This window comes from Talaromyces proteolyticus (genome assembly GCF_021365285.1).
Source record: "Talaromyces proteolyticus strain PMI_201 chromosome Unknown BGW36scaffold_11, whole genome shotgun sequence".
NCBI classification, from domain to species: domain Eukaryota; kingdom Fungi; phylum Ascomycota; class Eurotiomycetes; order Eurotiales; family Trichocomaceae; genus Talaromyces; species Talaromyces proteolyticus.
The window spans coordinates 1648386-1660982 of NW_025764287.1; the positions used below are offsets into that span (position 1 = coordinate 1648386).

Here is a 12597-nt window from a genome sequence, read left to right on the forward strand (position 1 = left end):
CGGCCTCCGAGAATACCCGCCGGCATCTGTATAATAGCATAAGAAACTGGGGTATGATTCATGAAAGTGCTTCTAGTAAACACGTTTCTACATTTTATATACTTATTATTGAACGGAAATTATGGAGTTTTATTGAAAAAATCATATTTCTCTTTTAACTTCCAGTTCTTCTTTCTCTGATCAAGAAACATCTTGGAGTCTGACATAAACCGTAACTTTGATCAGTATCCCCTTATACAAGGGATGATCTCCTCCCTCTTTTCGCACTTTTCCCTCATTCTGTCCCTACCAAGGGTATTCGTACAAATATCTAAATATGCCTGTATGGAATCCTTACAAAATCATACTCTCATGGTTTTGCGGGGCAGTGCCAAGCCTACTAGGTCAGCGGACACGGTGTCTTGCTGAAAGCCTTGTGAATCTACCGACACTCGAATCATAACTCTTAGACTATATTCGGACACCTAATTAGTCACATTTCTTCATACCGATCTCAAACGGCGCAAAATTGTCACAAGAAAAAGCTTTGCTGTAATGCATAATGGAGAAGATCAAAAGGCGTCCGAAGGGGCCTTTATCCTTCGACTACCAGATGAGCTGCTGGATAACATTATCTGCAAAGCCGCCTACCTTCCCGAAAATTCTCCCAGCATGCGTAGTTGGCACTACACAAATGTTGAACTTTACGGGACGCTAGCTACGCTCTGCCTAGTTTGCCAACGGCTCAATCGCCTTGCCATGCCATACCTTTACGCCGACCCTATGATCTACTGTTACAAACCATTGCACTCACAACCTAAGCAGGCTACAAGGCTTATACACCGCAGTTGTAGAGAAAACCCGTCCCTTTGGCCCTTATGCCGGCGTCTGATAATCCACTATGAGGATAGAGATGTCGTGGATCGGGAGAATCGGAAGAACCCATATCTCTATGTTGCGATGGATTCTGTCACCTGGTTTACTGCTGCCAAATCCTTGGTTATTATGGGGCTGGGAAGAGATGAGAGAGCGTGGATATTGCTTCGATCTGCGCTTGAACACATCACGGGCTTGACTCTGTTATCCCTTCGGAGCCATATCGGGTACAACATAAGCATACCCCAGGTAGTAGAAATATTGTCCGACTTCAAGCTTCAAGATATTCGAACACTTCACCTCGAAGGTATATCTATAGGTGGTGACGCTCTATCCTGGAGAAAGCTTCAGGTAAGCCTCTACCACGCATGATCCGAGGAACAATCTCCAAAATTATAGATCAGTATTTAAAAAAACAAACATTTCCCCATCCTTGGACTAAACACTAGTATAGGAAAAAGCAGGAACTGCCCGATTTACTGAACTAGAACTACTAAGTTTTCTCCAGACTCCAGACGTTCTGCGGGATCTCGTCAGGTGGCCAGCCCACTTGGAAAAGTTCGCTCTCGAACACACATATGGATCATGCTACAGTGTACTAGGCTTATACACGGATTGGAGCTTGGCCACATTGCAGCCCATATTATCTATACATAAGTCCACCCTACGCTCCATCAGTATCCGTTGTATAAACGTGGGTGGCCTGGACGGGTTTGATCTGCGCGAGTTTGAGAACTTGGAAGAACTAAGCTTATCATACCAATCTACGAAGCATACTGCTGATATCCATTTGATCCCGAACTTGCTTGCTCCTCAGCTTCGTGTTTTCCACTGGGACCTGACGCTTGAGGACCAGCAGTGTAATGAGAGCTTGGGCTTTTTTGAACAGAAAGAAGAAGATTGGCTGCGTACGCTTGCGCTTACAGCCGTGACACGGGGATGTCCAATGCGTAGGATTGAGATTACGTTCACACCCCTTTACACGTACTACTTTGCCGGTGTATACCCGTGGGACCGGATGGATGCGCTTGGGCGGGAACTACATCCTCATGGGGTCCAGGTGTACTATAACCCCCCGTCTACCAGTCGCGAAGAGTACATGGAAATCTTGAACAGGACTGTGGCGAAGCAGATAAAGGACTCTGGGACCGATCCTTAATTTGGCTTTGGTTATTTCAAGGTAGAGATCTGACTGTGAGTTGATAAGAGATATTAGAAAGCGAGTCTTGTTGAGTATCAAGGAATAATGAAAGAAGTAATGCCTGGTGATGATTAAATATATCGCTGAAGCTATCAATTGATGACTATCAGCTTATATGTCTGCCTGAGACACTCGGCCACGTGTGAAGCAAACCCCAAGTAAATTTTTGCTCCTCTCCTTGTTTTACTTGCTAGCTTAAGCAGTTTAAAGTTTGTCTGTATCCACATAAGCACTTAAAATAGTATCAAAGTTGCTGACCTGCCCAGTTGTTTGGATTATGCATCTAAATTGTATGGTAAAATTGAATAAGCTCAGATTATTGCTTAATTCTCCAAAAACATGAAAATCGAGAGGGTGAACTTCTGTTTAGGGCTGAAGCTTTCAGCTTCACTACCTCAGCATTATTCCTGCCGTTCGTATCATATAATTAGTATCTCGGCTGAACAACAATAATAACCAGTCATATTACAGCGCATATTGTAGCCGGTAAGGATGCGACTAATGGAGTGCGATGTAGCGAGTGCTGATATAGAATGTTCCATCTATAAAAACTTAAGTACTATATATAGTATATGAAAACTATCCTGAAGTAAACTAGCAGCGAATGGATATATGGAATAAGCTTAGCTCTGATATTAAATAGCTGCAGTATTTGTAATAGACACCGAAAATTCTCATCTTCCGTTAGTGTACTGCTCACTTTAGACTTGGAATTAAGAAGGAAATGAGAGAAGACTTGATGTAAACGATTGACCCTTTTTATCAGTGCTCAGGCTTCGCCACTGGTCTTACTGTGGTCTTTCGTCCGCCCCCACCAGCCACAGCATATCACTTCACCATCTAGAGTCCGCTGTCCGCAATAATTATTTCAGGCAACCGGTTACCGAAGGAGAAACAGCCGCAAAAAAATCTTTAAAAAAAGACAATGAACAAATAAACAATTAGGTATTCGGTATGGCCGGCAATATCGAACAAGTGCCCATTTTCAACAAAACGGACAACTCGCTGCTGCTGGTTCATTTGACCGTGCTGGATCAAGACGTAATCTCCAATCTCACAAACATTTGCCAAAAGACACTGCAACATCCTGCACAAATCCAAATGTGGACTCCAGACAAATACCTACTTCAATCTGTTGCCAGACAATACCGCAGTCGAGACAGCGTGGCCAACTTGTACGCCGTCGCAATTTTACTATACCGAACCGGCAGATCGAGTTTCATCGTCGCGGATGATCTCACGAACCGTCAATTGACGGGAAATTGTCGGTTTGGAGAAGACAAATCTCTCTCGGTAGTAGAGGTGAAAGTAGAACCAAAGCTATTGATAACGGCGAATATAGAAGACGAAGTCTGGGTTCATGCCAGGCGTGTTGGCGTGCTTGAACCAAACCAGTTAAACGGTTTGATTAAATCTTGCTCTACAAAAGTAACATCAACACCTAGTTCCTCCAAGAGAGATGCTACTACATGGGGGTCTGGGACACTTCTACATGATCCCGACTGGCCACCATTTACTGCCGACCTTGCATCTTCTCTGGGACGAGTTGAGTATATGATTACAGTGACCACAGCTCTATCACAGCGTCGCCTTCCGCAGGAACTGATAAATGAGATTGTGTCTCTCGCAGACAGAGAAGCTCTGCCACCAGCCGATATGCGGCTGTGGAAGCAGCAGCAAGGAAAAGAACATATTCACATCTTCCTACTGTTTTTTTCAAATGAACAAGAAAGTGCCAGACTGCAGTCAACCCTAGAAAAAATTGCTACTGATAAACTGCAGCGAAGCGGTGGTGCGGAAGTGAAATTCAGCGTTGAACTGATACCCCAGGATCGCCATGGCATTCAAAGTCGTCGAGATCTGTTGTCATTCTGGAAAGACTATCGGGCTCAACAGCCGGAAAGTGAAATTGATGATATTCACCTCCAAGTTCTTCTTAGCCCTTTTGAAGAACATGAGGTTAGCTCTGCTCAGTTCGCAACTCTCTACGCGGACCGGGATGGGAATGCAATTATCCGCCGCGAGTCGTTTGGCACGCTTCTCAATAGGAATAGAACTAGTCCTCTGAAGGACCCTCGGGAAGTGAAGTTCTGCTCCCCTGAGAACGTTGAGAAACTTCGACAACCAAACAAGCCCTCCTATTTCCAACCACCTTTATGGGTACCAGTAAAAGAATCACTATCAGATGGCGAAATAATTGAATGGGCACCTGTATTCTACCTCACAAACAAGCTAAACTCCGATCAAGACAAGAACATTCGACAGGAACTTATTACAAAAAACGATATCGACGAGGAATTCGAGGTTCGAAAGGATTGCTGCTATGTACCATGGGAGAGACACCAAGATGGAACACCGCAGGACATTTGGGAGATTATCTGGGAGGTCTACCAGTACGACCTTCATCGGTCGGCCATTTGCTGCATCGACCAGCAGTCCGGTGAAGATAATACAGTTCTCCTCGTCAAAATGGACTATTATTTTGAAGATTTGGAGGAGACAAAGTATCCTAGGGATCTTTTGAAGGATTTACTGTATCCTGATATACGAGGATTCAAATATGTCCGAGTACCCGCGCGAGATGTGCATACGAGCCTGATCAATCTGGCTATAGCTAATATGGGAATTGAAGATATGGGGGACCAGGACTTGAAAAGCTTCCACAGACCTGGATGGCCTAATCTTAAAGCTCTCCTTCCTTATATTGAGGATGAAGACATTGAAGAGGATCTAGCAGAATCGTTATAGAGAAGTTATCTTGGTGTTTGATTATAGAGTAATTAGAATAAGTTCTACTTTATCTTCTCTGGTTCTTTCATGGATTTTGATTTGAAGAAAGAATTGTACTATTTATGGGCTGTTCCTGTGTAATTCCAGGTAATTTATAAATAATTGCATGAAAGTTAGCTTTACTATGCTCGTAAGGTCTGTAAGGTACTTTTTAAAAGTGATATTGTCATTATGAAATTATTTTTGTGGCATTGTATTTTGGCAAAATGATATAGCGTGTTTTAGCATCTGGATAAACATAAACTTCTTCGAATCTCAAGTTGTGTATCCCAAACATGGCTGTAGATCAAATAGTAGGTGAGACGGTGTTTCGATTGTTGGCACCCAAATTAAATATAACCCGGGCCGGTTTTAGCTTTAGTAGGCCAATTGTCTTTCTTTATTGCATCTCTAGTCAGATTGATAAGCATCAGATCACTTCCATGAGCACTGACAATTGTTCCAACTATGGGTTTATTGCCCTCTGCCGCCACTAATGCGGGAATTGAACGGCTTTTGACAAACTTTTAATTGTCAGACAATCTCCTCTAGTTAGGTGAGAGTGACTCACTTGGCACCACCACTTGTGGTAACTGTAAGGTAGGCGCGAAATAAACTTTGTAAATGCTCCTGTGATACTCGGAGCTCTACTGATTATCAGTAATACATTGGTAATAGCCAGTAAAATATACATTTCACATACTTGTTTTGGTCATCACGATTTTGGTTCTGTGGTTCCAAAAGGCATTATGATAATAGCATCCGGAGTGAGTTCATCCGTCGATATAAAAATATTTTTTTGAAAACCAACTTCGCCAAATAGACGGTCCATTTGCTCCTAGTTCCTGTTCTTCCTTCCTAATCTCTGCTCGTACTCGCCTATTCCAGGGTCAAGGCTTTATTTTGCGACGTTCAGAACTCAGTATCCACTTGTCATCTATTGCATGTAAGGTCCTACATAAACATCCTTGCCAAACTTCTCACGAAGATCCTAGCGGAAAGAGTCCAATTGGTGGTATGTTTCATTATTCAGCGGGCATATTCCGATCTAAAACTGTCTCAGAGGTCATTCGATCAATAATAGACCACTGGAATGCTAAATCAAGATACTCCTGAAGCGACTTCCCTCTATACTCTTCCCGGGGGGTGGGTTTCCAACATTTTTCAAGACTGATCTCCTCTCTTTTAACACCTAGAGAACGTTCAAGAATTTGTACCCATTCGTTGATCATTTCTTGGTGAGTGGGGTCTCTTTCAGGGAATAATTCTAATGGATAAATGATTTTCTTCGGATACTATTAAAGTCAGTAATGGTACTGCATTATTGCATAGAGATCCATAGTTTTCTTGAATCCCGCATATCAAGAGACATACTCTTGATATCATGCAATTCCCCAATATCACGGCTCAACATACTAGCAGTATCATATAACCTAGGGAACTTTTAATAAATATTTCCACAAAGTAAATGATAGGTACAGACTTGCAACTACTGACGATGCCGATTAACACAACGCCGAACGAAGTTCGGAGGGAGAAGAGCCCGTTCCATGCAGCAGGGCCACTTATCTTCCCTTGCCATTGAAGAGAAAAGAGAATGTAATTAATGCTAAATGTAAAAGAAAGTTTAAGAAGATATTCACTTAATGTCGGTCCCAATTGTGCAGAGGTGGCAGTTCTTTCGGCAGGCTCACAATCTGTGTATGATCTATTCATCATGGTATTCTTGATACCGTAAACGCTAATACTATCCTTCAAACTGATTCTCATGCCTGCTAAAGGTTTTTCTGGAGACTTCTTGTAATAAAGTGGTCTGGGAACGGCAACACATCCAGACATGCAATCCTCAGCTAGTACGTGAACCACAATGAATAATTTGCTGGTCGGGTCGAATACTTTCTGTGGGATAGTGCTAATAGTGAATGCACCAAGATTATCGGAGTAGAGACTCCGGGCGCTTTTAAGATACTGGGATTGGAGAAAATAAGGTCCTGAATGGAAGACGTTCTCTCGAGCAACTTTGTAGTTGATGACCGATATAAATTGCTTGCAAAGATCTAGTAGCTCAATTATATCTTCGCAATTAACTGTTTCAAGAGACTAGATGACAAGGAAGTCTTCCGAATAGACATCATCAAAAACACTTAAATCGGGAGATTTCTTGCGAAATTGATTTTGAATCGACCTTCCCATCAGGACTGGAGATCAAAACACCTGAACAGAGGGCAGCATCACGGACATTTACTTCTTGGATTGATGCCTGTGTATCCTAGTAGTGTCGTGATCAGAGCATGGGCCATAGATTTACCAAAGGCTCTGGATGAACAAGATACAAAGTACATCCAACTTTGACGACGGTCGATTCCATGATATCGATCTCAAGCATTCAAGAAGTTGATTTTACTACTGTGGTTTTCTAACGAGATCAATTGCTCGATTAGTAAATATGTATGAGTGTTAATTTAGCTTTCTTAGATGGTCAATCAGATTTTTATCCGCCGAAAGGATACATGGGATACATGGCCCTTTTCCCTTTCTTATTCGAAGGACGTCCGTACTATACTGCATGCAGAAATTGATGTTTCCGGCCTCTCGAAAGCTCCGGTGCCAGGACACGGATTCGTATTACCTATTAAAATTGATCAAGCACGTTGTACCAACAAATATATGTAGTATGTAGTCTTGAAATGAAGGGTGGGGACCGCGTAAATTGCTCCCATTGGTGTCCTTGGGCACAACTACAGCAATGACTGATGAGGGGTCAAGCAGGAACTTCTATAAAGCTATGAGTTTTTCCGTTCACTTGATTAAAATATTTATTTCTAATTAAATTCTTTAAATACTGTTCAGTTCGAAGAAAACTACTAGTTGACCATGTCCAAGGCAAAGCTGTTGGCCGCTCTGGAAAACAATACCGACGAACACATCTCCCTTCTACAAGAACTTATCCGTGCTCCTTCGCCAAATCCACCAGGGGATACTCGTGCAGCGGCAGACATTCTTCTGAAGTTTCTGCAAAAGAAAGGAATCGCCGCCAACATCGCTGCTTCTATCCCAACTGCACCTAATATTGTCAGCGAATTTACTGGTCAGAGATCTAGAAATACAGGGGAGGCTCGTCGTCTTATTCTCAATGGTCATATTGATGTTTTCCCTGCTGGTGATGAATCAGGCTGGACACGCAACCCATGGTCCGGGGATCTTGATGATTCTGGATCCATTTATGGCAGAGGGGGCGTGGACATGAAGGCTGGCACTGCAGCGTTGATCATCGCTTATACGTACCTCTTTGCCCATCGCCATCTTCTTCGAGGCAATGTCATTTTAAGTGCAGTTTCTGATGAAGAGACTGGAGGTCGACACGGAAGTAAATGGCTAATTGACAATGATCCGGATTATTGGCGCGGTACCTGCGTGTTGAATCCAGAGCCTACTTCCTTGAAGACGATTCGTTTTGGGGAGAAAGGCACGTTGCGATTAACTTTCACAGTACGTACACTAGGGGCACATGGAGCATACTTGCATCAAACAAAAGGTGCTATTCGGACAGCAATGCCCCTTATACAAGATCTTATTTCAACAGTGGAATCACTTCGTCCGAATCTTCCATCCTCACTAGCATCGTATCTTTCCCGGACTGATGTACGTGCAGCAATAGATGAGGCATGTGGACAAGGTGCGGCTGATATTATTTTGATTCCCACGGTGAATATTGGAACTATTCGAGGCGGGGTTAAAGTAAATATGATACCTACCGATTGTGTCTTCGAAACCGATATACGTCTTCCAATTGGCTTACCTAGCCCGACAGTGATTGACAAGATCAACGAAGTTCTAACACGCCATCCACATGCAACTCTCGCTGTTCAAGAAGCTGCTAGCAATCCATCGAACTATTGTGCACACGACCATGAAATGGTCCGCATTCTAGCTAAGAATGCGAAAGCTGTCGCGGGAGTTGATGACGAGCCTGTTGCAACGCTGTCACTTGGCGCCACGGACGGCAAGTTCTGGCGTTATATGGGAGTCCCCGTATATGAATATGGCGTATCACCTAAAGGAATGGGTGCACCAGATGAGAAAGTCAAAGTGGAGGAGTTTCTCGCTGTATTACGCACCCTGTTGTTATCAGCTTGGGATTATCTTGGTGGAGAGGAATAATGAATATTGAATACCAGAGCTATAAAATTCTGCAAATTTGAATAAGACGGTTTATAAAGACTTCTTACAATTTAATGCAGCAATTAGACACACATATGGGCCTCTATATAGATTTTCAGTGTTTTTCAGAATTATCTTGTCCCTTTGTTCACCTATACTACGAGGTAATATTGAGCCCATGTTAAAATGACGGGTCTAATTGAGAATAGTACTCTCATCATTGGAAAGAAATATATAACATCATTACTTTATCAATGTTAGATAAGCTGTATCACTGTGGGAGCGGGTTACGGTTTCACAGTAAACGAGATCTACCTAGATGGTAGGACGGAATGAATCAAACAGCTGAATATAGTAGGTCTACGCGGCTGTCTTGAAAGCTAGGCGAGTGTCATTACTAGTATATACTTCAATCAATCAAGCCCATAGGAAAAACGAAGTAGGTGGAATTACAATTTTAATAACAAAGATGCCGTCTAAAAATAACCACGGTTGCACAAAATAAGAGCACGTGGACTATGGCATAACCAGCTTTGAACGCTTTGCAGATATTTTTTATCCATACAAAGCATCTTGACGTCAGCTGTAAGTTTAAAAATACCCCCGAGCCTACCGCCTTACGCATGCCACACCTTGAAAATACCCATCTAAATTGCACCTCAGCGAATCATACTGATTGAATCAAACAACGTAGAGTGATTATACTAAGGTTTAAAATATAATTAAGAATGGAGTTTATATATAAAAATTAGATTACATCAATATAAGATATAGAGTCGTGACGTTCAGACATATGGAACTAACATGAATGGAGTAAACGTAGCCCTAATGGTAGGATGTTTAGACCAACGTCTCCCATCAACCACAGCGGTGTGAAAAGACAAAGGGGGCTTGGAACTTAACAAATAATTAGTAGAAAATCTACTTCGAGTTTCAGCCCTATACTCAAGGTTAAATTGTGTAACAATATACATATGTAGGAGAAACTCTTTCCTTTGAACAGAAGACAAAGAAAGAGGCTCTAGTCAACGGCTTCAAATAGGCAGTTACAGATTTACTACTGTACCAGGCTTCCGTCTTTTGGACTTAAAATAGACAATAAACCGGCATGTGATCTATCTACTTGTTTATAACTAGTTGTAATACCTAATATATAATGTGCTGTTCACTGACCCATAACGCGAGTCATATCAAGCCAGAAATTTAGGCCAGCGATGTATGATTACAACATATTATCAACCATAACGAAAGCATAACAAAAATCTTCAGTCTGACTAGAGGATATTAAGTGTTTTTACTGAACAGATAATTTCATCATGAATCTCGGGTTACTTCTACTACTACTAGCCACCACGGCATTTTCATCCCCTTTATCGGCGTCTACCATACAAAAGGCCTCTCAAACTACCACAAGTCATACTGTTGTTGAGACTGAAAAATTAACGGATGGAATAAGGAGGGACAACCCGGCACAATCCACCGCAGCGACTTCTATAACCAGCCCACCTTTGGAACGATGCGATCCGACCAACTGCGGCACGCTATGCACTTCAAAGAGTGCACAACCTTCAGGTGATGGAGTAATGGCGGTAGCACCTATATCTGTGGGCGGTACCTCGATACCAACTGTCCAAAGCCCTATTGACACGATTTTCAGTGTCACCGCGAGCTCTATAGTCATCTCTCCAACATCGACTGTGCCTCTTCCCGCCCTCAATCAGCGGAGTATGCCCCATTACCTGGTGATTCCTGATAATAGAACATTGTTCAACAATTCCCTGATGATCCCCGATAATAAAACACTGCTCGACAATACTTTGATGAAACGCACATTTCCAGACGTGCCCCTGATTGGTCTATACCTCAAAGAACTTGAACCCGCATTCCTCCCGCTTAATGCACGTACGTCAGATGGGAAGTTTTATCCGTTTCCAGCCAGAGATCACAGTAGTGTGGGTGTGCAAGGTTTATATGGATGTACCTCTGTGATCATTATATCTCAGATAGGGGCATATGTATCTCATATCTGGGAAGACCCGGTCTTTGGCCATAATGAAGGATCTAAATGGATTGATTCTCCCGACAAGGACTTCTGGACGAATAGCTTTAGAGAACTCTATGAGGGTGGGACTTGGGCAAAGAGTGTGCGAGGCCTAATTGGAACCGATCAAAAAAAAGGGCCACTCCATCCTGACCGTCAACCCGTCATCTTCGTTGTCACTCCCTATGTCATTGATATTGATCCAAAAACGGGGGATGTGATAAAGCGTATCAATTTTGAAAAACGTGCTGCGCAACTTGCTGAGGCATTTTCGAATGTAGTCCAAAAAAAGGATAAAAAGAGGCGCTATATTATAGGATATGACCGCCTCACTAAAAATGAGGTTGAGGCGAATATAATGGGAGATGAGGGCAAAGTCGTTGTAGAGGTTGACCCTACAAATAGCATTAAGGAAATTAATGATGGGACTCTCCGTTACCTTGGAAAATGGCGGATCTTTGTGCAGGATAGGGAAATTGACGGTGTCCAATTTTATAACGTGCGAGCATCTCCCACCCCTACCCCTACCCCTATCCCTACCCCGGCTCCAAATCCTGACCCGGATGAACCAGACTGCGGTGAATAGTAGTAATGTGACATGATATGGCAGTGGCAGTGCTACTATCTATGACGGTAATGGTGCCTAAAGTAGTTTGGGTTATCCTCCACACGTCTAGATACAATGAATTCATTTTAGAACTGGTCTCTTACCGACCACACAGATTATACATAAGTTGATTTGTAACATTTCCGCCAAATCCAGGAGACATGATTCAAATGTTCACCCGAAGCAGTATTATACTTCTAATGTTCTCGTGCTTTGTTACTACGGTAGCAGGTGTTTCCTGGAAACGTGGACTCAAAACTTTTCATCCCTGTATTATTTAGTCGAGAAATGTTTTGGCTATGCAAGCTACAGCATATTCTGTATGAACAAAGGAAAAACCGTGGATTGGCTAGATTAACATGAAGTGGTCGATCCCTAGATGATTGTCGCGATGATGTGAAGCTGCCAGAGTGTGACGTTCTTCTTTTTCTAACTTGCCCTTACGTATTGTCCTCAAATTTCTGACATAATGAGCGGAGATTCAGTCATCGAAATTAAGCGCCTTTTGCCTCTTTATCGACAGTTTTCATTTTCATTGAAGGATTTTTTGAATCCCTCGGACAGGTGACTGACTTCCAAGACTGCCAGGATACTAACCGCCATGTTGTGACGCCCATAATCACAATCGTAAGTGGTATTATCACAGCCCAGTAGAGATTTAAGTACCGACCAGGTATGTTACGAGTATCGGCTGCGTCCCAATCGAGAATTGGCATCAAGAGAAAGGTCTTAACGTCTATGTATTAGTCCTCTTAACTCAAACTACCCAGCCTCCCATACATTCTTACGGAAACTTACGCTGACAAAGTTCCAGGGAGGAAGATCGTGGCACCTGATTGCATATTATTGGCATGTTTTGCGAAATGAAAATTAATGCAAGTATCAAGCGATGTGGATGTTGACCCTTCAGCAACTTGATGTCTTCTATAAGACTCCGGCAGGTATCCTCATTATTGCATATGT

General features: G+C 42.7%; 5 protein-coding genes across 5 annotated transcripts; 4 read left to right on the forward strand and 1 right to left on the reverse strand.

Moving 5' to 3' along the window:
- The first annotated feature begins 91 nt into the window (after positions 1-91).
- On the forward strand, positions 92-2227 carry BGW36DRAFT_387494 (uncharacterized protein). The gene is made up of 2 exons (XM_046217126.1): positions 92-1206; positions 1310-2227. The coding sequence occupies exons 1-2, from the start codon at positions 535-537 to the stop codon at positions 2012-2014; spliced, it is 1377 nt and encodes a 458-aa protein (XP_046068378.1). The 5' UTR covers positions 92-534; the 3' UTR covers positions 2015-2227.
- A 783-nt stretch (positions 2228-3010) lies between these two features.
- On the forward strand, positions 3011-4804 carry BGW36DRAFT_363374 (uncharacterized protein; the record flags this gene model as incomplete). Its single annotated transcript, XM_046214457.1, has 1 exon — positions 3011-4804. One exon carries the CDS (start codon positions 3011-3013, stop codon positions 4802-4804), a length of 1794 nt encoding a protein of 597 aa, XP_046068379.1.
- A 1046-nt stretch (positions 4805-5850) lies between these two features.
- On the reverse strand, positions 5851-7193 carry BGW36DRAFT_363375 (uncharacterized protein; the record flags this gene model as incomplete). The annotated part of the gene is made up of 4 exons (XM_046214458.1): positions 5851-6120; positions 6242-6925; positions 7011-7085; positions 7134-7193. The coding sequence occupies 4 exons, from the start codon at positions 7191-7193 to the stop codon at positions 5851-5853; spliced, it is 1089 nt and encodes a 362-aa protein (XP_046068380.1).
- Positions 7194-7699: 506 nt separating this feature from the next.
- Positions 7700-8986, forward strand: BGW36DRAFT_363376 (putative peptidase; the record flags this gene model as incomplete). The annotated part of the gene is made up of 1 exon (XM_046214459.1): positions 7700-8986. One exon carries the CDS (start codon positions 7700-7702, stop codon positions 8984-8986), a length of 1287 nt encoding a protein of 428 aa, XP_046068381.1.
- A 1316-nt stretch (positions 8987-10302) lies between these two features.
- BGW36DRAFT_431599 (uncharacterized protein) lies at positions 10303-11613 on the forward strand (the record flags this gene model as incomplete). Its single annotated transcript, XM_046221006.1, has 1 exon — positions 10303-11613. One exon carries the CDS (start codon positions 10303-10305, stop codon positions 11611-11613), a length of 1311 nt encoding a protein of 436 aa, XP_046068382.1.
- Positions 11614-12597: the final 984 nt, after the last annotated feature.